Genomic DNA, 25,435 nt, shown 5'->3' on the forward strand with positions numbered 1-25,435 from the left:
TTCTTAGTCCAAATCCCTGAAAGGAATAGTGTGGCTCCCTAGTGCAAATTTCCTGAGAGCCCCTTCCCTCAGCATGTGCCAAGAATCAAATCTTGGCCACTTAGTGCTCTGTGTTCCACATGTGAGCTCTCGACGCGCTGAACGGCTGTGCTAACTGAGATGGATGGCCCTGTCAAACAGGAAGCTGGCACACCAGGGTGCAAGCAGTGGGATACAATGACCTTTACATTCAGAGAAAAATATCCCTAAAGTGGCATGAAAAGTGTGTAGGGTTTGTAGGGGGAAGGGAAGGGAGATTCTTTTATTTCATTTAGGTGCATAGCATGACATAAAAGCAATGGTGCCCAGTATGCAATTTGCTCAGGAATCAAATCGTGAATCCCTCACACAAGAAGGAAAGTCGTCAGAAAAAAGGAAATGAATCATCCTTTATCAGGCTGCTTTGAAAGCACTGGACTCTACGATTCAGCTATTATCACTGCGCCCAGCCTGGCCAGCGCTCGGATTGAGACTGCGCTGGGATTCACAATAACTAGTAGGGTACTACCTGCCCTGGGAAAACATTCCTAATTTCAATCAGGTTGCTTTCTTGATTGAACTAAAGTATAACTTAAATGCTTAAAATATTTCCTAAAAAGCAATTATCTACTTACAGAATCAAATTCAAGAGCTTGGGAATTTAAATCCGTTGGTCACCACATCTGTAACTTTATATCAGTGTTTAATCTCTCATAGTATCCTTATTGTTACAAATGAGGCTCTGACTGACAGTTCTTAGGAATGATATGAAGAGAGACTCATTTTAAAAAATAAAAAACATCCTTGGCATATTCACAAATGTTAACTAAAGATAGTAATCCAGGACACTAATATATAAACTAAGATCTGGAAGTTACGGATTTCTCTCCTTTGGTTTTAACCATAATCACAAACAATATAATTCAATCATTTCAGCTGAAAAACAAGAACAATAAATTCCATCAGATCAATTTTTTTTTTCCATTACTCAAGGTTTGGGGGGAATTTTTGTTATTTGTTTTGTCAATTCTTTGGCATGAAAGAACAATGGGCTATACTTCAAAATGAAACAACAGAAGCTCACAATGGGCTCCCCAGTATTGTACAATACACACTGAAATAATGATGCAATTTTAATATTTAATTAAATAACTGAAAGGAATTGATCATAAAGACACTGCAATATTTTTTAACTGAATGGACCACATCAAAACTACAAAAGTTTTCAAAGATACAAAAGGATAAGAGGCATCCATTTTTTTCCGTTTAATTAAAAGCTTATCGCAAAGTGCAGAAGCCACAGGCCCAAAGCAATAAATAAATTTTGGAAAACTGAATGTTTTATAAGTCATGTATTGTAAGTCTGGATAACTCAGGAGTTAAATATCTCAGCACTGGCCCTAATTAGAGAAAATAACAGTGTTATGAATGCAGAAACCTATGATCAGTTTGAAATGCAAGTTGATTTTGTGGCTCCAGAAGTGCTGGTCAAATGCTTCCCAAAACAACAAGAAAACAAGAAACAAGTCCTTCTACAAGAAATATTCTACTGCTCACTAGGAAATGCTAAGTCTAACAATTATCCTTCAACCTTTGTTTGGAGAACTATTTCAGAAAACATATTCCTCCTCAAATTATGACACACAAGAGACTTGGGAGGAGAGGGGAGAGGCATTAATACCTTGGGCCTGAGCCGCAGAACTGTGAGAATACCCCAGGGCCAGGAGCGCAGTCTCCACCAGCTGGCTAAAAAGCACATCTTTCCGCACCAGGACAAACTCAGCGTGTTCTTCTCTGTTGTCATACTCAAGAGAGCCGTCCAACTGCTCCACGACACAAAAGACAGGAATCATCAAACCTGAAGGGACAAAATTCAAGAGCAAAACACAAACATTAAAAAGCAAATCTCAGTCACTGCGATGAGAAGGGAAGCGACAGTTATAAAAGTCACTCATCTGTGATCGACAGTGGTTTAGATTAAACAAGCCTCTCAGTTATACAGGCCTAATGGAAAGCTGTGAGTTTTCCCCCTCTATTATTACAGAATTGCCTGGGGCAGTGGCAGAAGCCCTTAGATTCCTGTCATTTTCACCAATCAGAGGTGTCCTGGTACCTAGGTGAGATGAAGGTGACCATACAGACACTCGAATCTTTAATGTCTATAGTTTTATCATTAACTATTAGCACTAGTATTTTCAGATCAGATATGCTCTTGTCTAGAAATATATTACATGTAAAAGTAATATATTTTCTTGTCCAGAAATACATTTCAAAGCTTCCAGCTCCTTCCTACTAAGGAGGTATGTTTGATTCTAAGGCCTAAGCTGTTATGTGAATACAAGAAAGTCAATAGAAATTTAAAATAAGTCCCTCTTACATGTTGTTGTTTTTTTAAATCCTAGTAAATAGGTTATTAACTAGCCTGAAAATAACATGACCATAAACGTCTTAATTTACATTTATGTCAAAATATACATCCAAATACAAAAGTTTGCCTATGTAAAATTATTTTATACATTAACATCAGTTACTGGAAAGGGAGTATCTTTTCTTGTGTTTTCAGAGAAAATAAGTAAACTACCCTAAAGAATAAGGCAAATTAGTCTAGTTGAAAATCTGTTGAAATCTGTTGTCACTGAAATATTTCTCTGCTTTGTATCAAAGTGTGAAAAGCTAAAAAATGTTTAATTCACCAAAGATTTTTTTAAACTGTTTTTTATTTTTAAAAAAGTCATACAGGCACTTAAATCTAAACATAACCAAGGCAGAAGAAGATCAAAGTTTTACCAACATACGAGTAAGAAACATGGACTCTGCCTAATGTAATTCACACAAATTAGTATGTTACAGGTCTTTTTTTTATGCAAGAAAAATTAAAACTTATGAAGAATGGGTGAGCAGGCAGACAGGGGAGGTAGAAAGTTACATGGTCATGGTGAAGGTACTTCACAACAAAAAGAAGACCTCTGTGTGAAATGACTAGATGGGAGTATGGCCTCTGACACATAGAATGCACAGGAGTTTTCCAGAACCCCCTCCCTGTGGCTTCAACCCTAGAAGCCTCCTGACTCACTCTGATCTGGAAAGCCAAGGGTGGGAGCAGACACTCTGCAAACTACTGGGTTACAGATTGAGGTATTTGTTCTCAAGATAATACAATGGTGCAACTGGTTCCCATGTGCTAATTATTATTATTAAAGATAATAAGTATTAGGTGTAATTATTAAATATAATCCTTATTAACAATAATAATACTCATTAAGAATTGTTATCATTAAAGATCATGGTAATTATTATTAAGACAGCACAACAGTCTAACAAGTCAAACCATATCATACATAAGACAACTCCGTGTTCACTCCTGAGAACAAGAAAGCAGTATTACTGTCCATTGCAAATACACTCTCCATAGTGTAGATTTATTTAAAACTATACGATATGGGTGGAGCAGACTGATTTTTTAAACAAAGAAGAAGATTTAGGATAGCTACACAATGCCTTGCAAGATATATTTTTTAATTGTGACCATTACTAGTACCTGAAATGCTTATTTATTTATTTCTACCAAGTTCATTCCCAAATATATATATAGGACATGTAGTGAATAACATAAATTAGATATCCTCCAAATTATCTTTTTTTCTCTCTCTCTCTCTCTCTCTCGCTTTTGTTGCCCAGGCTGGTGTGCAATGGTGAGATCTCAGCTCACTGCAACCTCCACCTCTCGGGTTCAAGCGATTCTCCTGCCTCAGCCTCCTGAGTAGTTGGCATTACAGGTGCCTGCCACCACGCCTGGCTAATTTTTGTACCTTTAATAGAGATGAGGTTTCCCCATGTTGGCTAGGCTAGTCTCGAACTCCTAACCTCAGGTGATCCACCTGCCTTGGCCTCCCAGCGTGCTGGGATTACAGGCATAAGCCATCACACCTGGCCCCAAATTATCTTTGTAGTCATTCATATATCCAGGATTTATTCCCTGAACACCTACTACGTGCCAGGTATCACCACCAGTGGCTCCAGGGATACAAGTAAGAACAAGTCTGATATCCCTCCTGCCCTCAATGTAGTTAAAGGAGTTGTAAAACCTTCCTAAGCAAGCATAATGGCATTTTATAGGACTAATTCATGAGAGTCCATACCAGCAAGGAATAGCCCCCATTTAGAGCTTTTACCTCTTACATGCTGGCATATAATCTTTGCCCAAGGAAGTAGGTAGATTTTTATTTCTAATGATTTAAGCATATGCACACATAAGGCCATATAGTCCATGGTGCCATAAGCTACTTCACCACTAATACCTGTGTGTACATAAGTTTCGATGCTGAAAATCCATGTGCAGTTCCTAATGTCAACATCTGAGTGTCACACATCTGGGAATCACAGATAAGATCTTTAAATGAATCCAACTGCTCCATAAGCTATCATGTCTCCATTACTTAGAAACTATAAATCTTTCTCAAGTCTATGGTCAACTGAAAAAACTTAAGACCCTATTAACTTTTAAAAATAATATTAACTGTTCAGTTAGATATGAAATATAACATGAAAGCACAGGGATCTATAACATGTAGGGACTTAAGTTTTATAACTGTCAATTACTGAAATAGTTCCTAAACATTTTGGTTCAGTGATTGAAGGAAGCAATTGTTAACTGACACAACAGTAATAACTTCTTACAAAAAGCACGCACCAATCCCCTACTGGCATCACCTATTAAAAACAAAACAAAACAAAACAAAAACCTTTGTGGTCATTTACAAAATAAAAGAGTATTAACCAGGAATGTATGATAATAGGGTTTGTTCTGCAGCACATATACATGAGATACTGGAGAATATCATAAAAGGCTTATACTTAGAAAAATTTACCTTCTTACTAGAATTTGACCCATCTAAACAATTACGGTTTTTATAATGAAATGCAAGTTTTACAAAAGAAGAATAAAGGAGGAAAAATGGATGCAATTACTAGTGACAATAACAAGAGAAATAAAAAAATAGTAAAATAGTATAATTGAGGTCAAGTGTAGAAAGAAGAAAATTAAGGCATAGGTTTAAAAGTCCTTTAAAAACTGAAAATCCCTAAGGGAAGCACACTATAAAAGGATGAGTAAAAATATATGCCGAGAGAGAGAGAGAGAGATTTGTCCATCTTATTCACAACTAGTCCCAGGCAAAAAGAGGGAAAAAGAAAGGGAAAAAAAAGAGAGAGAGAAAAGTGACAATGGATAGAAAGACAGGGAGGTGCTTGAAAAGCACTTCACAAAATAAATTAAGAATGGGGAGAATTTAAAAGTTCCAATAAAAGAATAAAAATGTAAAACTGAAATCCATTTTCAACAAAATTTAGAAATGGTGAAGAAAAAAGAAAACCTTGCTCTAGCCCTGTATCTTGAGCTTCTAACATTATTTTTCTTTTATTGTAGCACAGACCCATTTTCAGATGATCTAGCAGAGAACTTTGAACCTTCTGATCATAAGCCTTACTAAACCTTTTACAATCACAGGAGGTAAGCAGGTAGTTTAATCTAGAGGACAGGCACTTGGCCTCAGCCGTTTGCTAAAAATTAAGAGTTGTTCTGGTAATTGGGATAAATGATGAATTCTGTCATCAAAGAGGCAAAATAAGCCTGGTACCCTCTCTACATTAGAAAAATGCATTCTTCCAACTGTCATTAGTGATGATACTGAAACTGTCATTTTCATTCTGACATTATTTCTGAAGAAGTGTGTATAATTTATAAAGCGTTAACCATTGTTACTGTCACTGTTCACGGCAACAGCTGTGAGAACTGAGACACGTGCGAAAATGGTTAGATGTGGTGATGAACAGCACCGGGTCAAGGTCAAGTCCTGGCACTGTCCCTCTTTACCTGTGTGTGACCTTGAGTAGTTCATCTGACCTCTCTGAAGCTCAAATTCCTCCTAGCCAAAACACAAACAATAGCTACATCATAGATCTGTGGTGAAGATTAAACAATATCACATATTTAAATTCTCTGACAGATAGCTCTCAAACAATGGAATCCATTTGTTTTCCTTTTTTCAAAATCAGTATTAATACCATTTCACAGAGGAAGAAAAGTTAACCAGTAATTTTTTTCAAGGTCTTAATCAATGCTCACGATACTAACTAAAAGGCATTTCTTCAGAATAAAGATGATACTAATAATCATTGAATGGCCTATTATGCAAATGGAAACAGCTTAAAGTGTTTAACATGTCCCATGCAAAAAGGTGAAAGTGCTTAAAAGCACAATAAAACTACCTGTCCATTATAGTAGCCTCTAACTTCATGTAGCAATTGAGTACTTGAAACATAGCTGGTCTCAAATTGAGATGTGCCATAAGTATAAAATACATACTAGATTTTAATGACTTAATAACGAAAAGAAATAAAAATAAACATAAATGATTTTTTAACAGTAATTGCGTGTAGAATATCTTGAACATACTGAGTTAAATAAAATATATTATTAAAATTAACTTCATCTGTTTAACTTTTAGTGTAGCTACTAGAAAATTTAAAATTATACATGTGGCTTATATTTGTATTAATATCAGAGAGCACTGTTCTAATGAATCTGCCCAATAACAATATACAATTTTTTCTCACACAGGATACATTTATCACAAACTGATACTAGGCCAATAGTGTGACTGTCATGAGCCCTTTAGCTGTCTTTCCTCTGTGTTCCAGATTTTAGGAGTACTGAAGACAGAAGCACTCTTGGTTAAATTCCAAAATCCAATGTGTTACCTTATCTGCAATTGCAGGCTGCTGTTTTATTACTAACTATATTAATCGAACTTCTTTTATTAGGAAACAGCTCTTTCCTCCTTCCCTTCATTCTAAAGAACAGACTTCAGGAAATGTCACAACACTGGCTATGAAAGTGACCTGAGGAATGCATATTCTCGAAGACTCTAAACGTTTAACTCAACAATGAAAGACGAAAGATGGTGCAGCTGCAGCAGGGCATCTAGGTGACAGGATTCAAGAGCCTTGTGCCAAAGTTGGGACATGAAATAAACTCCTGCTTTGCACTGCACTTCCTAGATCATCATGTAATCTAATATACACACCTTTACCTTCTCACATTTACCCTGTAACAGGGTTAGCATTATTTTCAGCTGATAAATTAGGAAACTGAAACTATGGGAGAAGTAACATGCCCTAAGAAACACAGTGAGGCAAGGGCAGAATAGTTCAGGTTATCCAGCTCTAAATCCTAAGCAGGCTGCTTTCCTAAGAGTTGAAAACAACACTCCAGAATCCACACCCATTGAAATCTAAGGGTTTGGCCTCTTAATAAAAAGGACCCTTTACCACTTGCTATGTCCAATGGGCGACCTGTGCTACTCCTAAGCGAATTCACCTTTTGCCTGCCTTCCAGGTGTCCGGCACCATGCTAGGCATGGAGGGGGAATCAAAGATGGCTCCTGCCCTTCCATTATTCACAGACAAAGAAAGAAAGAAAGGCTCACATGAATGATCATACTCTAGTGTAACTCGGCATCGTCTCCAGCCTCCTCCCTAGCCCTGTCTCCTTGGTCCACCAGCACTCCTGAATGACAGGAGCCAGTTTGAGATGAGAGGAGGCCAAGCTTTTGCCTCCCCTCTTTCAAAGGACTCCAGAAGCCCATCTGTCTCTTGAAGGAAGGTAGCAGAGCCCACTCCCTTCCCTGGGGCCTGCAGCATATCTAGTTCTATCACCTGAGAAGGTCCCAGGGCTAACTGGAGATTATAAAGATTGCTGTCTTTTCTTTGTATAAAACTGAACTTGTAGTACCAAAGAACAAGCTGTTTGAAATACTGAAACAAACTGTATCACATAAACTGAGTGAATAACCGTCTTCAAGAGGACAGAGAGAAAAAGTGAGGCATGGCTACTAATTTTTCTTATAGTAAATTTATCAGAAAATCAAAATAACGATTTACTTGTTCTCTAACCTCATACTCTCATTTTCTCTCTCTCTCTCTCACTGACACAATCATATACATACATACTGACTCACAGACAAGAAGAGAAGTAACTTGCCAACATTAACCTCTAGCCCCTTCTTTCCATCCTAAAATAATAAAGAGGCTGGGTGCAGTGGCTCATGCCTATAATCCCAGCACTTTGGGAGGCTGAGGCAGGCAGATTACCTGAGGTCAGGAGTTCGAGACCAGTCTGACCAACATGGTGAGACCCCTAGCCCGGCGTGGTGGCAGGCACCTATAATCCCGGCTACTTGGGAGGCTAAGGGCAGGAGAATGGCTTGAACCTGGGAGACAGAGGTTGCAGTGAGCCGAGACCACGCCACTGCATTCCAGCCTGGGCAACAGAAAGAGACTCTGCCTCAAATAATAATAATAATAGTAATAATAAAGAAAAGCCTGAGTGCCTAAAATTGCAACCGTAAACAGAAAGAAAGAATAGGGTGTTTCTCACCTCCCTGTTGGGGTCCCAGGAAAAATTTCGAAAAGGGATGCAATGCGTCCTTCCTAGTCTCCTCTTTGCGCCCTGCTGTCCTCTACTGGGCACCCAGCCTCCTGGGCTAAAGCAGCCGCAGGCTCTACATTCCACTCCAGCCTCCTACTCCCCCCAGGGGCTAATCTCAAAAATTCCAGAGATTAATAGATAAAAAGATGCTTGCTATACTGTTTGAATGGTTTAGTGTTCTCCTTAATCTCCTCAGCTAGATCTTCACTGTAAAATATATATTTTATTTCAAATAAACTTCTCATGGAAGAAATTTCAGGTAGTATAATAAGAAACAGTAGAAAAAAAAATCTCACCAATTTTAAAGGAGAGGGAAGAGCAATCATTTGGATGCAAAGGGAGTCCCCCACAGGTCCACAGGTGGACCAGAGGCCCTCTAGGCTCCCCCAACTGCTCCAGTTTTCAATGCTCCTCCTTGTCCTTTGCTTGTAAACTACATATTCCCTGAAACATTAATTCACTTGTTTTTCTAATTGGCTTTTTCTTACTCTTATTGTAGAGGAAGCAGAAGCCAAGACAGAGGTGGGACAGCAGCAAGTTCTAAGTCGTTTACAGGTAGAGATCAGTCAATTTTCCAATTATGAGAACGGCAAACTCTACATCATAATTACTTTTTTTTTAATGGAATTTCACTCTTATTGCCCAGGCTGGAGTGCAATGGCGCGATCTCGGCTCACCGCAACCTCTACCTCTCCTGTCTCAGCCTCCCGAGTAGCTGGGATTACAGGCATGCGCCACCACACCCGGCTAATTTTGTATTTTTAGTAGAGACAGGGTTTCTCCATGTTGGTCACGCTGGTCTTGAACTCCTAACCTCAGATGATCCGTCTGCCTCGGCCTCCCAAAGCGCTGGGATTATAGGTGTGAGCCATCTCGCCCAGCCATCATAATTACTCTTCGGTACGAACTGAGCCAAACATACAATAACTCAATTTCATATTTACCCATGACCCAGGTGCAACTCAGGATTAGACCTCCAAGTAAATAATATTAAATAATATTGAATAAGAGTAAGAAATTGAGTAAGAGTTAAGAAATATTGAATATAAGTTAAGAAAAAAACCAACTAGAAAAACAAGTGAATTCTTCAGAGAATGTGTAGTTTATAATATATTGAATATTATTTATTACTCAATATTATTTATTATGAAATAATAAATAATATTTAATATTGATTTATTCAATAATAAATCGTCTTGATGGCTCTCCCACTATTTGTGGGGGCAGTGGGGTTGAGAATATGAAGAAACAGCTTATTCTCAGAATTCTCTCTAGGAAAACCAGACACTATTTTGCAACCCCTGAAGCCAATCTTAACTTTGGACAATAAGAACAAAAATAGGTGGGGGTGAGGATGGGAGGGTGGACGCTAGTCCTCTCTCACTGACGACCCCAAAGGATCAAACTGAGCCTAAAATGGTAGGGAAGGGAAATGAGTTCTGGCCTTCCACATCTCTGATTTCTTTCAGGCCTGACTCCAGCAAAGCAACCACAAGTCAACCTGAAGTCAGGTCCGAAAGCTGAAGGAGAAACTCCAGGTCTCTAAACATCCTTCTGTTATAGAAATTAAGTGGCAAGATCAAACTGGCCAGGCAGTTTGCAAAACAGTATTTCACAGGCACATAGGAGGCAATTTGTGGAAGCTTATCTAAACAAAAGAAGCCTGAGCCACACCTGGGAACTCTGCCACAGCAAGCCTGACCCACGGAACTAAATTCTCCGATGTCAGGAATGCCAAGGCTCTAGTGGGTGTAGAAGAGAGGCCCACCATTTTCCTCCTCAAACATGGACTGGACTTAGCTCCCTCATGCCCCTCCCACCCGAGCCTGACCTATATAGTAGGCCCAAAATAAATGTTGGTTTAGTTTAACAAAATGGCAATTCCACTGAGATATTAATCACCACCATTAATAGGCAGTGTCTGCCTAGCTGTCAAACTTGTCCGTATCACTCTGGCCCCATTGCACTGCACTCAGCATCAGCAGACAAGGAAAGCTTTCTAGGAAATGATCCACACAAGTGGATTCAGGAGCTTGCTCCATGTTTGTCCAGGGGAAGTTGGCCAGATCACAGCACTGTGCATGACCACTATTGACAGAACTTGTCGGTGTATCACCACGGGCATTGCATGGATGGGTGTGCAACAAAGTGGCGTGCTGCACCGTGCTCTGTACATGCCCTAGAGCCACAGGGGTCTTGTTGGCAGTCCTACCCATGTCCTGCACTGAAGGACTACAGTATCTTTCCTAAATTTAGTAACTACAGAAAGACAAAATGTTTAATAATCCTAGAATTAAAAAAAAAAAAAAAAAAAGTAAGGACAAAAGAGCTGGGCACGGTGGCCGGAGCCTGTTAATCCCAGCTACTTGGAAGGCTGAAGTGGGAGGATCACTTGAGCTTAGGAGTTCGAGGCTACAGTGAGCAATGATCTTACCACTGCACTCCAGCCGGAGCTACGGAGCCAGACCCATCTCTAAAATAAATAATTAAATAATTTTAAAAAAATAGAAAGGAAAAAAGTAGGATATACAAGTTTGAATATATCAGAAAAGTTCAAGTGTATGGCATATTGTCGAAGTATCCTTAGTTCAAGCCTAAATTCTTCAGGTTCTTTTCACAATAGGTTAAAAATACATATATGTGTAAGTCCTGAGACTCAACTACATGTTAAAAATGACTACCATAATTTGTGAATGCCAGGGTTTCTGTCCTTCATTAAGTAAAATTTCATTCTGGAGGTTTCTGAGAAGATTTTTTTTTTTTTTTTGCGACAGAGTCTCACTCTGTTGAAAATAGTTATTTAAGCGGAGATCGATTCACCTCCCCACCTTATTCTCATCATCCTCTCTGGAAAAGCTATTTGCAACTCAGAGTCCCATGCGTCAAAAAAGGAGTCAATGAAAATTGTCCTTATACTAACATTTACTTCAGGTTTTGAGCTCTGCCTAAATGTTATTTTATCTAATTCAAACAATTAAAAAAAAAAAGCTTGATTAATTTCTCCAGTGTAGTGTTAAAGAAAGGTTAACTATACTGAGGTCCTCTTGAAAGGAATTAATAAAGGAATCAAGTGTTCAGCTCTCAATAAGACAAGACTACCCGGATTTCTAGTGGGAATATTTCATAGCACAAGCATGTTTTCTTTGGGGAGTTTAACTCACAAAAATTATTAAAAATTGAGATCAAACACTGGTGCAGAGCCTCAAAGGAAATCATACTAGAATGGAGAGATTTTTATCAAATAAAAAACTGAAAAGTAAAGTTTTTATAGCAAAAAAATAAAAGGCTTTCTCCCTCACAAAAAGAAAATCCTACTGTCTATGTTTAAAGTTCAAACAGCAAAACATTTATGGATATTTAATAGATGTGTAGAAAGTAACACTGTGCAATGAATGCAGATTTCACAAAGCCGAGCTTAAGCAGACAGGCAACTACCACCTTCATTTCCCAGCCATTAAAAGCCACTCTCATTCTTATATTCAACAAATGCATCCATCAAGGCGCAATAATAACCAAACTGGTGAAAGGGCTAACACTGAAAGGAGAAAGAGAAAAAAACAGGAGGGAGAAAGAGCAAGAAAGTCAAAATCATAGTGTGTATTCTCCAGTCCCCTTAGGGGATATGACTGAGACCTCTGGTTTGCAATACATAGGATATTATTATTGTGACTCAGATCAAGTTAATAAAACCCAGCCTACAGACCAGGGAAACCAGGGTCTGATGGAATACTTCCCAGACAAAATATTTTAAGTATATATGTAGTGCCTGTGAAATTTATAGAAATAAATCAGAAAAACAGAACAGAGAAAACTAGTATTTTTTTTTTCACTTTATGGTTCTAATATATCCTCTTTATAATTTATATAATTTCCAAAATAAAATATTAAAATTAATATTTTAAAAATGAAAGAGACTATTTAAGTCTCTGCATACAAATCTCTTGGAAACCTTAGGTTCATCCTGAATATGTTTATCCAAAGGCTATCACCCAGCCAAAGAAAGAGTTATTCCACTTTTTACTGCCTTTGAGAAGTGTTATCAAAGCCTAAAGTGATTTGTCTCCTGGACAAAAAAGTGAGAAATATTTACCCTAAATAAAATGTAAGAATCTACTTTCCTCAAAGAAAAACCCTGGTAGACTACTGCAGCATTTTAAATGGGGAGTAATTCCAGGTATGAACACCTTAATCTCAAAAAGACTTCATTTTCCCTAGAGTCCTTGGTTCGTAAATTATTTAAGCATAAAATATAATTTCTGAGCCACAAAATAAAGGTATTGGTGTTGTCCCCCTTCCCCTAGAAGGCCAGTTTCAAAACAGTTCTATTCCGACAAGTCCAATACAAAATAACAGAAACACAAGTCAAACATTATTTCAAACTCCATATTGAAGGAGAAAAGAATTTCATCTGGGGTTAACTTAATAGTATACGTTTAAGTTTGTGGGTGAACTTCAGTATCGCCCAAGAGGTAAGAGCTGCTATTTTATCTTGGCACCATCACTGCTAGATCTAGATGGAGATGATAGAAGAAACTATACATGACAGTTTCTATGAATATAAGTTCATTTATTTTGTTAACACAAATAGGATCGACAAACAGCTATATTTTCAAAGAGCAAGCCTGTGTTTATTCTATATATGAGAGGCTGGCGGCGAGAGATGGCTTTACTGTGTCATTCTAGCAAAGGAAGAAGAGAGCTGCATCTGAGAAGCCTGCCTTGGTTAAAAAGAACTGTCTCCCTCAAACTCACTTTCAAGCTATACATCAATCTTCAATATAATTATGTTTGACAGAATATAAGCTCTTGGCAGTTAACTTGTTTACAATAAATGCTTAGTTTGGGTACATGGACTGTATTTCAGTCCTACAAATATCAAACACAAACCTACAACAGTCCCATTATGGAGCTGAGAATTACTTTGCTATAAATCTTTTTATTGGGGGGCCAAGGGAATTACTTTGCAGCTTGTTTCCCACTAACCACTTGGAACAGTGTGAAAAAAGAGGTACATTTATGCTCTGACCCTGCACTAATTGGAATCCTATACATTTCCATAGGAGAATGTTCAGTATCAATCCTGAACATGCATGTCAGCCCCCAGTTCTGCCATGGCAGCAAAAAATACACATGAAACAAAACGGTTCCTACTAAAGCTATGGCATTTTCCTACAGTTCTTTTTCTCCTCAAAGTTTCTTGGGAACTAATGACCATTTGTAACAGTGTTGGCCGACTTTCAATGGTAAGCCCCAGTTTTGGGGGAGTTTATAAGTTAGCTGTAAAAACGTGCTTAAGGCTCAAACTTGCCATATGAATGAGGCTGTAAATAGAGGTAGTTTTGCTGAATATTACCTAGAGATTCATTTCAGAAGGAAAAAAGTCAGGATCACCTTATTTACCCTTGTAAAGTGGCTTTACCTGGGTATTAAAACTGTAATAACTTCCTGTTCAGAGAACAATTTGCTGTTCTTATACTCCCTCGATACTAAAGGATTTGGGGTGTTCTAATACCACATTTCCCAAATCTAAAGGACAACATCTTGTCTGAATGGAGCCTCTAGGAATGCTTCTCTCCTGACAGGCACCTTCACTCACATTCTGAATACCTTCTGGTTTTCAGATGAAGACAATTTATCATTCAAGGTTTCTTTAGTGCTTTCTAATTTCCCACTTAACATATAATTAGATTACTACAATAACTCAACTTTAACATAGTATTAATACATCAAAAAGATCATATTAAGGATCACAGTTTATTTTCCAAAATAATACTGAAAAATTCAGTCACATTCTAAGATTCCAATTTCCTTCTTTCTAGTCAATGTTACAATTACAGGTGACAAAAATTTAAAACGTGTTTGTCTCTCAGCTTCTAATGAAGAATAGCAGCAACTGATTTATAAGTTTCAACTGTCATGCAAAATGGTTTTATTAAAAAATTTTACCACAGGGCTTTCTTGTATACAGGGGAGAGAGACAGAAAAGAAAAATATTTCCACTGCATTATCAGCCTCACAGAACTTCCTTGTTAATACCAAAGCACTAGTTTGCAATGTGAACTAATGGAAAATTGTTAAATTCACCTAAAATAACCACCCCTTTTTTTAAACTAAAGAAGCCCTTTTAAAACCTTGACTATTTAATTGCTGTTTACTTGCGGAAGAGGGACATGGAGAAGGTGATCGTATGAAAAAAAAAAAAAAACACTTTTTTTAATTGTACAACAAAAATTCCCTCCAAGGCAAAAAGACATTATGCCAAGTTCCACCCAGAATTAATGTTTAGGTTTAAATTATAAAGTCCAGAAGAAACGGAACCACTAATAGACCCTTAAAGCTCATGGTCTTCATCAACACTGTTAGGTTATGTAAATGTTAAAACTGAAAACCCTTTGCTGACAAAAGCATTTTAATGAAGGCGCTATTAACTAGACTCTACGGATTAAAAAACTTTTTTAAAAAAGCTTTTTTGGGGCTGTTTGATATACATCCCACTCTAAAAGGGATGATAAAAAATGCCTGGGAGCGTTCGGAAATTATGAGACCTCCATCAGGAGGATGTACTGCTTATCTTGTTTCTTTCATTTTGTCACCTCAGGAAGGTTTTTAAATATTAAACCCAAGAAACTCAGCGACAGATGAAAGAAATATTCCCCTCTAAGTCTGTCAACTGAGTAAAACCTGGAGCTCCGACTACTCCGATGGCCGACATTATTTGCAGTTTTAGTACCCACACACACGGGGGGTAACCCGAGTTATACCCACCTCAGGTATCCCCACCCTGAGCCAGGGTTCCCGGGTGAACTCCACCATCACCACCTAGGTTTCTTCAGGAGCTCACAGTTTCTATGAATAGAGTAACAAACACAGCCCAGAATGAGGGGAAACGAGCCTGATTCTTGGCTGCTGCCTGGCAGTTCATTCGGAGTTGCTGAAAGCGTAGCTCTGTGGAATGAGAGCTGGAGTCTCAGCAATGTGAAGGACATCGATTTCATGATTCAGAGGATTGCAGGTCGAAGCAAAAGCCTCTGCATTTCGGGTGACAGTCAAGTGAGTACACCTCAGGTGATGTGACCACAGAGCAACTCAGGTTACTCCCATGTGTGCCGAGAAGAAATGAGGCGCTCACTATTCGGCCTCCACTCTCTCTCTCCCCTTCAGCCTGGTTTGGACTTTGGGAAGAGGAAGAACAGCAGGCCTAGGAACCACACCTAACTCTTACTTGGCTGGGCTTTGTAACAAGAGGAACATTCATTACTTCTGATTTCCATTTACAGAGACAAAAAAAAGGAGGGGGAGAGTAGTTCCACCTCAGGTAGAATTTAAGAAAATGGGATTTTCCTGGTCAAACTGTGTATGAAGACAAAGTCAATGGTCATTTGTAATGTCTCCTGGGCAACCACTTCCCCTGGGCTCCTCTCTGAACTTCTCAGGGAAGAATGAGAGCCAAATGGTCTCTCCCCAAAACAGATTTTAGCTAATAAACACAACAAAGTAAGCGAAAAGCACTTCAGTTTTTCTGCATCTTCTCCAAGACTAAAAATTTGTACATTGTGTGACAGGTCCACCTCATTTTTCTTAATGATGTTTTTATTATTCTTTCACTCAATTAAAGCAGAAATGGATATTGCATCTTCTGACTGTATAATTGTTATTGTAATCTGTTTTCGATCACTGCTTGGGAAATGGGTCCAAAGCAACATAAACTCTCCACTGCCTCAGAAGACAAGTCATTTTCTTTTACTACGACACTTAAAGAGACATTTATCATGCTGCTCTGTTAGCATCTTTGGATTATGACAAAAGAAAGTTCTTATTCTGTTAACCCCCAAAAAATAATATTTCAAAAATGCTATTGCTATTTCAAGTGTTTTGATATGAATGCATCTTCTCAGTAAGCTATTAAATATATCAATGTTGCCTTTCCTTATATGTAATAATAATTGAAACAAATGCAATAAAAGTACTCAATTTTAATATAGGACATAATTGGGAAACCTAAAAATACAGTTATTTTTACTTTATGCCTTTGGTCCTTTGGTCCTTTGGTCCTTTCCCAGGAAGCTTGGGCATGGTATTCCATCAAATTTGCTCGCTTTGCAAAGAAAATATTTTCTTGTGTTTAAAAAAAAAAATCAGTCACAATCAGTTATGAAAGAACCAATATACTTGCTTTCTAGCCAAATGCAAAAACAAGTAAAAGGTATTTTTTAAAGAAAGAAGAAGATATATGTGGTTAACATGATGAAATTCAAGCTGTTTCTACAACAAATACCTGCAAATCACCTCTGTCAGATCTTAGTACTTTGGAAAGCATTTGCTCTAACTAGAGTCCCTTATTTTATATATTATATACATAAATATCTGTGTAAGTCTTCAGTCAAATAAACAAAAGAAAGACACTGAGCTGCTGTGCACATTTCAGTAACTGTGCAACCATCAGTGGGCACCAGTTACCCTGGTTTGAAATAGATCCCTTTTGATAAATGGTAGCTTGCAGTGCTTCCCCTTTTTTGATCTTTGTTGTTATTTTACAGTTTAATAACCAACTGTGCTACGACAGAACTCCATTCCAATGATAAGGCTACTAGATAAGAGCAGAACTGAATTTGCCCACACGCTATTAATGAGTAATAGTACCAGGAGCAACTAAAATTGAAATACATTTCCCCAGAAGGTTTTCCTGTCCTATATGTCATAACCATTAATAAAGAATATGCTTACTATAAGACTGACATAGTTTGCTGATAACTTTATTGCAAGTTTCAAAGACTCAAAATTTCTATTAATGCTTTGATCTGCATTTTAGGCATGTGTCAAACTAATAACCATAACATCCACTTGTTTAAGTTAAAGGACATCAATTAAAAGGGGGAAAAATGCATGCCATAAATCCTGTTGTCATAATTATATATCTAAAGCACACTTGTTCCATATTATGTCTTTTTATCTAGTTTTTTAAAAATCTGAAATAAGTAAAACTTTTAATTGAGCAGCAAAAGATACGCAAGTTGTAGAATGCAATTTCTGATGTAGCCTTTCAGTGCCACTTAATTATACTGATTTTACCACAATTCTTAAATCACTTGCTACTAAGAAGCAAAATAATTCTGTTAATTGAAACAAATATATATAGCTAGAGTTCCATAATTCGGAAAACTCCACCATGGAACATTTTTACAAAAACACTATAGCATGTTATGCTTACGGGGCTTGTTTCTACGTAAAAGAAGAAAAATAATGTTTGGTTAATTGCTAACAATAAAGAGGAACGGAAAATAGCACACTATAGTGGCTACAACTGTGCATTTTTCCAACTCTGTAAGTCCTCAATTGGTTTTTGTTTTAGTCATACCTCAGTTCCACCCGGGGCATCTACTTTGACTTTGAAATATTTATCACATTACATTTAAGTAGTAGGATGATGAATCTTTTGTATATAAAAATCCATTTTTACCACAGACATTTTCAAAACCTCTATTGCATTTTAAAATAACAGGAATTCACAGCTCTCCTTACTGGCACCCTAAGTTAATGATGGAGAGCAGTGTTGATTGGAAGTGAAAAAAGACCCATACAATCAAAGTCAGTAGAGGCAAATCATTCATTTAAAAATTGCCACAAAGAAAAGAATAGACACTAAAAGGCAAACTCTTTTTTTCATTTTTTTGAGCTAAGCATAAAGGTCTCCTACTTGAAACCGTTTTAGGTTATTTCTCTTTTTTTTCCAAAAAATAATGAGTTAAAATGTATGGGTTAGATCCAACATTTCACTGCTGTTCTTATTCTTGGGGAGTGGGGGAGACGGGGAACTTGCTGCCAAAGCTTCTGAAAAGAGAGTTTGGGCTGCTAATTTTTCGTTCACAAAATCTAAATTCCCCTTATGCATTCTCACACAACTCATGAAATAATATGAAACAGTATTATATCACTGCAAATTGAGACATTTTTATCAAAATAAAGAGTGATGATGCCAACATTTCATTTGTCATTTCCCACTTGTCACTTTTCACTGACAAACTGTTACACATACAACTTTTGTCAAATGCTCCATCTTTAAATATGTTCCAAAATGCCATTGTATCTAAGTATTCATGTAAGAAAGATAGTAAAAATTACTATGTCACCATATATTAGTTATATAGGTTTTTTAAAAGCCTACCAATAAAAGAATATAAAGAATTCTTTATTAATTTACATGCTATGTAGGATAAAGTCTGGCTTTCTGAAATGAAACAAACTATGTACATATTTTACACACCTAATGTGGGATTCTTAGTCATAAGAAACATTTTAATGGTGAGAAATTTTATTCCAACAGAAACCTAAAAAGCTTTAAAAGATAAGTATAACCCAAGAAAATAATACTATTTGTAATTCATCTAGCCCTGTAAATTTAACATGTCTTTTTAAATATATACATATATGCTAATTCTATAATACTTTTTAAAAAGAAAGAAAAATAAGGGTTTTAAATTATAATTACCAAACTTCACTGCTTATTACTTTGCCAGATATACCAAATAATTATTGTAGTCTTGCCTAGAATAAAACTGATTTCCATATACTTAAAATGACTCAAATTCATATTCTTAGCTATCTAATAAATGATGATTAGTCTGTTTTCCCCTCTCTACAGAGACAGATTGGTTAAAACAAAATTCAAGAAAGAAAAGAAGAATTCAAACAGGATATCTCATATGTACAGACTTTGCTGGTTACAACCCTCTGGGAAAGGATGATATTGCTTATTTTCTGCAGGGGTTAAAAAACAGATGCCTTAAGGGACATCTGTGTAGTTCACACACACACACACACACACACACACACACACACACTACACTACAGATGATCTTGAGTATACAATGGTCAGTGGGTTTCTGCTGATGGAACATAAGGCTTCCAAAATTACTTGAAACATCAAATTATGCTTAGGACTTTGAGGGGCGGATACCCTATGTTCTGTTTAATGTGTATGTTCCATTGCATATATTTTTTTAACCAAGTATATCTTTATTTTAATAACAGGCCAAGAACTAAAAACACTTTAGAGAAGAGTTATTTTTCTACCTCAGCAAAACTACAGAGGACATGCTAGATTGTTGGATGACCCCAAAGCTTAAGTTCATTCTATTTAAAAGATCTTAAAACCTTAAAAAAAAAAAAAAAAAAAAAAAGGGAGTGGGAGGGGAAAATACAATCTTTTCTCTTTTGAAGTAATGAGTACTTCCTATAAGTATTATGATATTCATCCTTGGAAATGGAGTTTTCTCCATTTTGCCCATGTTAACAATATATTTCTAAATTTTTAAGTATTATATAATCTCAATATACACCTATCTATACTTTCATATCTGCACTCCTTTCAAAAAGTTAAATGTCTCTCTACTGTCGCTGATATGGTGACTACACCTGACCCGAACTGCATTTCTTTTCATCTAAAAGGAAGTGTTCCACATGTAGACAATTAAACTAACTGTTGTTGTAGACGATGTTCAGTTTTAAATGAGGCCCTGACTAATAATCTTGATCACATTTGCTTCCCTATTTGAATACATCAGTGTGTACTGCATAATGATTTTTTTCCCCTTGCAACAAGACAGTTATGTTCTTGAAAGGGCTGCCTGGTAGCACAAACAGGTCTACTTCAGGTAGACTAGTTATAAGATAATTTCCACAGACTGCATGCCAACAAAATTAAATTGTTATTTATAAAACATAAATTATTTTTCAGAAATAAGCAAGTTTTTTTCAAAAAAATAAAAAGCAAATCTCTCTAAAAGATATTTTCAATGTTTAAATATTTTTCCCTAAAATCTAGAACATTTAACACCAAAAAAATCATAAAAATTCATGGGAAAATGAAAAGTATCAAAAAGATTTCTGATGTTTAATGCCTCCTATCAGCAAATACACCATCTGGTATATTCAAGCGCTGTTCATTCAGTTTAAATAAAGCTGTCTGAAAGTTCTTCTTTAAGCCAAACATTAAAAAACGAAAATGCTTGTGTTAACAATGAATGAAGCACAACAATTTATTGCTATTAAAGCACAACTGGCCAGCACCTTTCAGCAGTCCAGGAAAAAAGCAGAATGCCTTGCTTCCTCTGGAACTTGATTGGCATCACTTTCATTTTATGCTGTAAGTTGCATGGCTGAAGCAAGCATGCCATACAACAGAACATTTTAGGTACTTATGCTAATAGTGGTAAAAAGGATCATCTGATTTTTATTTTCATCATCCTTAATAATCTCTTCTTTTCCTAATCTTCAAATAGATCTGTAAGTTTTAATCAACAATTTCACAAATATAAATTTCCTCACCATTAATCATCCTTTTTCAAAATCCTTATGGAGTGAATTACTAGCTGAGAGGGGACGCCAATTCTAGTAAGTGAATGTTACCCAGCAGGGATATAAAGCTGTCAACACCATCGTGCTCTTGCTAGCTCTAAACTCTCTCCTAGCCTTCATATGTTTTTTAAAGAGATATTAGCCTTTTTTTTTTCCTAAGGACCTTCTATAAAAGCTGACTGACATACACATCTGAGCACTTACATTTTATTACATACATGCTTTAAAACACACTGCTCAGATAAGAGCAAAAATATCCTAGAAAGTGTTGGAAAGACAAAGCAAAACTGATCTAGTTTTTAATAGAGTCTTCTAAAGTTAACCACATAGTAAACAACACACTTTTAAGTCCCCTGTTAAAACACAACCTTAAAGACTGGTGACAGTGTATCTACCCTCTCTACTATTTAAATTCAGACACTAAAATAATGCTCCCTTTTTTATGAATACTTAGTTCTCATCGAAAAACACAGTAAATTCCCTCTACCTAAATAAGTGGAATAATAGCAGAATTTACTATTGCAATCAATGCATTCAGAAATATATTTAAAATATATTTACCTCACTGCTTATCAAAAACAGTAAGATAAATGGCTATTTGATTAGACAACCAATTAACTTGATCTCCCTTATTTTTAAAAGAACAGCTTTTAAGAAAGAGGAACACTAAAGATTAACAAATAAGTACTCCCAAATTTTTGGCTCCACTTTTAAGGCAAATCTTATTGTATCCATCTTTAAACCATTGACAAGACTGCAATATATCTGAAAATGCTAATAAATGATAAAGAGCTATAAATACTTGTGTAGTTATCTATGCTTATTGTATTGCTTTATAAAGAAGATTTAAACAAAAGAACATAGAATGGTAGAAATATAATCTATATTTACTCTATGTTCAAAAAAATCCTTTAATTATAAAAAAACTAACTAAAAATTTATTTTAAACATTTTTTAAAATTTAGAATGTGCATTTTTCAAAAGGCTTGGCTTTGCTCCAAACTATATACATGGTTAAAAGTTACAAATAAATTATTAACATCTTAACATACATTTGGAAATTAAACTTAAACTCATAAAATAATTTTGTTAACATTCAATTAGAAACCTTTGTACTATCAAAATCTTATCTTCTAAGTTGTTATATTCTAAAGTTGTCTAATCTCTTTATAATTATGCTATGTAGAGTAAAATCTTTCTTTTTTAAAAAATTTAAATTCCACTAAACAATTTTAACCACTTTACTATCATGTATTATAAACGATATGTATTGAGACAAAATAATGTCATCTTTATTTTCAACTTGGGAAGCAGCTAATAAGACCTCTGCTATTACTAAATGAAGTTAATTAAGAGAAAGTGTCTAAGGCAGCTGGTTGAAACAAATCTATTATTCTTCACCAAGATAATAATTTTAGTTTATATTAAACATATAAGGGCTCAAATGTGAACTATATTCTCAGAAAATTTGAAAAGCAATCACTAACACTAAACGTATCCCTGGTCAACAGAGCGAGGCCATTTCTTTCATAGTTCAACATGATACAGAAGGAGGGGGGAAAAAACTTGTTTTAGGGAAGCACAATTATTAACAATTACATTCTAAAATGTTTACAGACTCCTTTCAATTTAGTGAATGTTATTAGATCTTCAGAAAGATACCAAAATTTTAAGTCCAAGCCTTTTCTGTCCACAAAGGCCACTTTGGAACACACTGTCTCCAAGGATTTCCAGAACTTTTTCAAACATTTTGAGCACTTAGCATACCTCATAATTGGTACCATCATACTCTCTATGAATTTTTTTTTCTTATATGCATATACTAAATGATTATGCCAAAAGCCTGACATTATTTGCTCCAGTATCAGGACAAATTAATAAACCTCTCTTTTTAAAAGTGGGTCACAGAACTGTTAAGTTTTCTTTTGCCTCAATAAAGTATATTTTCAAGTCCCAAAAAGGATCCATCACCAAATTTTTTAACTTACAACATTGAAAGGATGAATGCATCTCAAGTGAGATGATTAATATGAAAAACTGAGACAAACCATCCTGAGTATTTACCATGAAGAAATAGAAATAGCAAATAAGTAAAAGAAAAAACTACGATTTTATAAAACATATGTGTTTAACTCTTTAAAGGGAAATGAACATTTTTAGAGGTAAGTAACTATTTTGAAATACATACAAAATAGACTCTTATAACAAAGGGGTAGTAGCTTATCATTAAGGTTTGCCAAGGTTTTATATCATTTAAGGCAAGTTAATATAATTATATTAAATGGGCTATTGTTGAAATTATTAGAGAAAAAACGTTAGAAGAAAAAAAAAAAAAAAATTAAACTAGTGATTTATCCCAAACACACAGAAAACCTGCATGCCATGTAGAATTGTGGATTTCACATGTAAAAGACAACTAAGCAAACGGCATACAAACTCCAAAATATTTCAATGTTTAAATTTCTCCCATATCTTTATTCTGTATGAGTGCTTTTCCTGACCACTTTAAAAGAAAGTAGTTGCTTAAGTAGTAAAAACTACAAAAGATTTTCTTTAAATAAAATTATTAATAAATTCTTGGGAGGGGAAACTGCATGTAGTTGATAAGGCTACTTTCCTATTTTTATCTGTTGTCCTATAACAAAGTTACAAATACATATGACTAAACTATAGACAACTGCATTTAAGCTTCTAAGGGCCTGATGGATTCATGGTGATTCTTTATTTCCCACATTTCACGTGGCAGGAAATATTCCCAGTTGTTACTCATCTGTCTTGAAGCACTGTCCTCACTACAAAGTAACATCAACTCTCCTTGTCCCTGTACTCGCCTGAGCATTAACAACTATTTTATTCCCTAAAAGCGAACGCACGTGAACTTCATCCCTACAACAGACACTCTGAGGCAAGGCAAAAGAGTTAAATCACTAAAAAGCTCTCTAGGAAAATCTAGAAACAGTTAGCTGGCTGTGACATAAACCTGCCAACACCTCAGCACACAGTGGCAAACTGCCCAAAAAATGCCACCCTCTGGGTAAAAACCACTTTCTTGTTTTAACTCAAGATGAAGCTACCAGTTGCAGATGAGAGGCGACGGGGGCATTATTTGGCAACCTGGAATTCACTTCCTGTAATCCTACACCGCGACAGCGCCTAATCAACCTGAACCCTGACACCCAGGCCATTATCACTGGGCCGCGGGCTGCGCGCCTCCCTGCTTCGGGCTGTTACCTCCCACGGCCTTGGCCACGGCGCCGTTGGGCCTCCCGCGGGCTCCCATGGGGCTGCCGTTCTGCTCCAGCCGGGCCACCTTCACCGGGGGAGGCCCCTTGACGTCCGGGCTGCCGCTCCGCCGGTCGGGGCTGTCCCGCAGACACGGGCTCTCGCTCCGCCGCTCCATGCTGCTCCGACTCGGAGACAAAGTTCCCACCGGCAGGTCGCAATAAAACGCACAGGGACCTAGGGGGGGGGGGGGGGGAGGAAAGGGGGAGGGAGAAAAAAGAGGGAAAACCGCTCACACACGTGATAGACGTTCAGGCCAGTGGCAGAGCGCTGCACCACAGCCACACAAACTTCCTCCCACGCTGCCCGAGGGGCCCGAGCCGGGAAGCCGGTCCCAACCTTACACTGCAAGGCCCGCAGGAAGCCCAGCGCCTCGGTTCGGCGCCTCTGCCCAGTCGCAGCTCCCCAGAAGTCAGCCCTCGGGGTCGCGGCCGGGGTTGGCACCCAGGGGAGCCCAGAAGTGGTCCATTCATTGGGACGGAGTTGGCATAAACCGTTCCTGGGTGCGACAGCCTAGTCCGTCCCGGGGTCAGGGTTGTGGAATAAGTGAACTTCATAAAAAGACGTTCCACTCACATGGGAAGGGAGTGGGGGCTGTGCGCAAGTCCATAACCGAATTAACCACCCGGTAAATGCGCTGTGAATAGCAAGGCAGGAGCCAAAGGCCGGGCGAAAGAACCCCTTGAATATCCGCCTTTTACCTATACGGAGCAAGTCCTGAGGTAAGCACACACCTGCATAAAATCAACCCTAATTCCACATTAATAAGCATCCGAAAACACTTGGAGGTATTTATCAGAATAACCTCCATCACAAAGGCGGGCGCTACAATCGTTATTATTTTGGAGCGTTCTTATCTTCATCTGATTCCGAGTGCTTTTTTAAAGCTCTTCAGTATAAAATACAAAAGCAAACATCATTTTAATTCTTAGTGCAAGAGCAGCCTTCATCCGCCCCAATTTTAACATCGCTCCAGAAAGTTTTCCTCTGGGTCACTAGGTTGGCAGTGCGCTCCCCACGGAAGCCGCAGGTCTCGACACCCCTGGATTGGGGGGGGGGGCAGGGAAGGAGGGGAAACACCTGATGAAACGGCGCTCGCGTTGTCACTGACACCCGCAAGAAGCAGGACCCCGGCACCGTACTGCGTGCGCGCTGGGAATCCTGGTGGGCGCTCTCGCTGCGCGAGCAGCGTCGGTGCCACGGGTCAAGGAGACTAGGTGGAGGTGGCAAGGGGAGGTGAAAGAAAGGATGCGAGATGAAGACACCGAGCAGGAGGGCTGCGGGCGAGGGTTC

At 37.4% G+C, this 25,435-nt stretch overlaps 1 protein-coding gene across 4 annotated transcripts in view; it reads right to left on the reverse strand.

Moving 5' to 3' along the window:
- SATB2 (SATB homeobox 2) overlaps positions 1-25,435 on the reverse strand; it is a 200,579-nt gene that overhangs the window by 161,053 nt on the left and 14,091 nt on the right. For 3 of the 4 annotated variants that reach the window (XM_023218251.2, XM_023218254.3, XM_023218258.3), the window contains 2 exons: positions 24,092-24,319; positions 1,700-1,876 (listed from right to left, as the gene is read on the reverse strand). In XM_023218251.2, the coding sequence (XP_023074019.1) occupies positions 1,700-1,876; positions 24,092-24,260 (346 nt within the window). In that variant the 5' untranslated portion in view covers positions 24,261-24,319. Of the gene's footprint in view, positions 1-1,699; positions 1,877-24,091; positions 24,320-25,435 lie in introns of those variants that run through there. The other variant, XM_023218262.1, reaches the window with a different exon arrangement.

Source organism: Piliocolobus tephrosceles, chromosome 11, assembly GCF_002776525.5.
Source record: "Piliocolobus tephrosceles isolate RC106 chromosome 11, ASM277652v3, whole genome shotgun sequence".
Taxonomy (NCBI): domain Eukaryota; kingdom Metazoa; phylum Chordata; class Mammalia; order Primates; family Cercopithecidae; genus Piliocolobus; species Piliocolobus tephrosceles.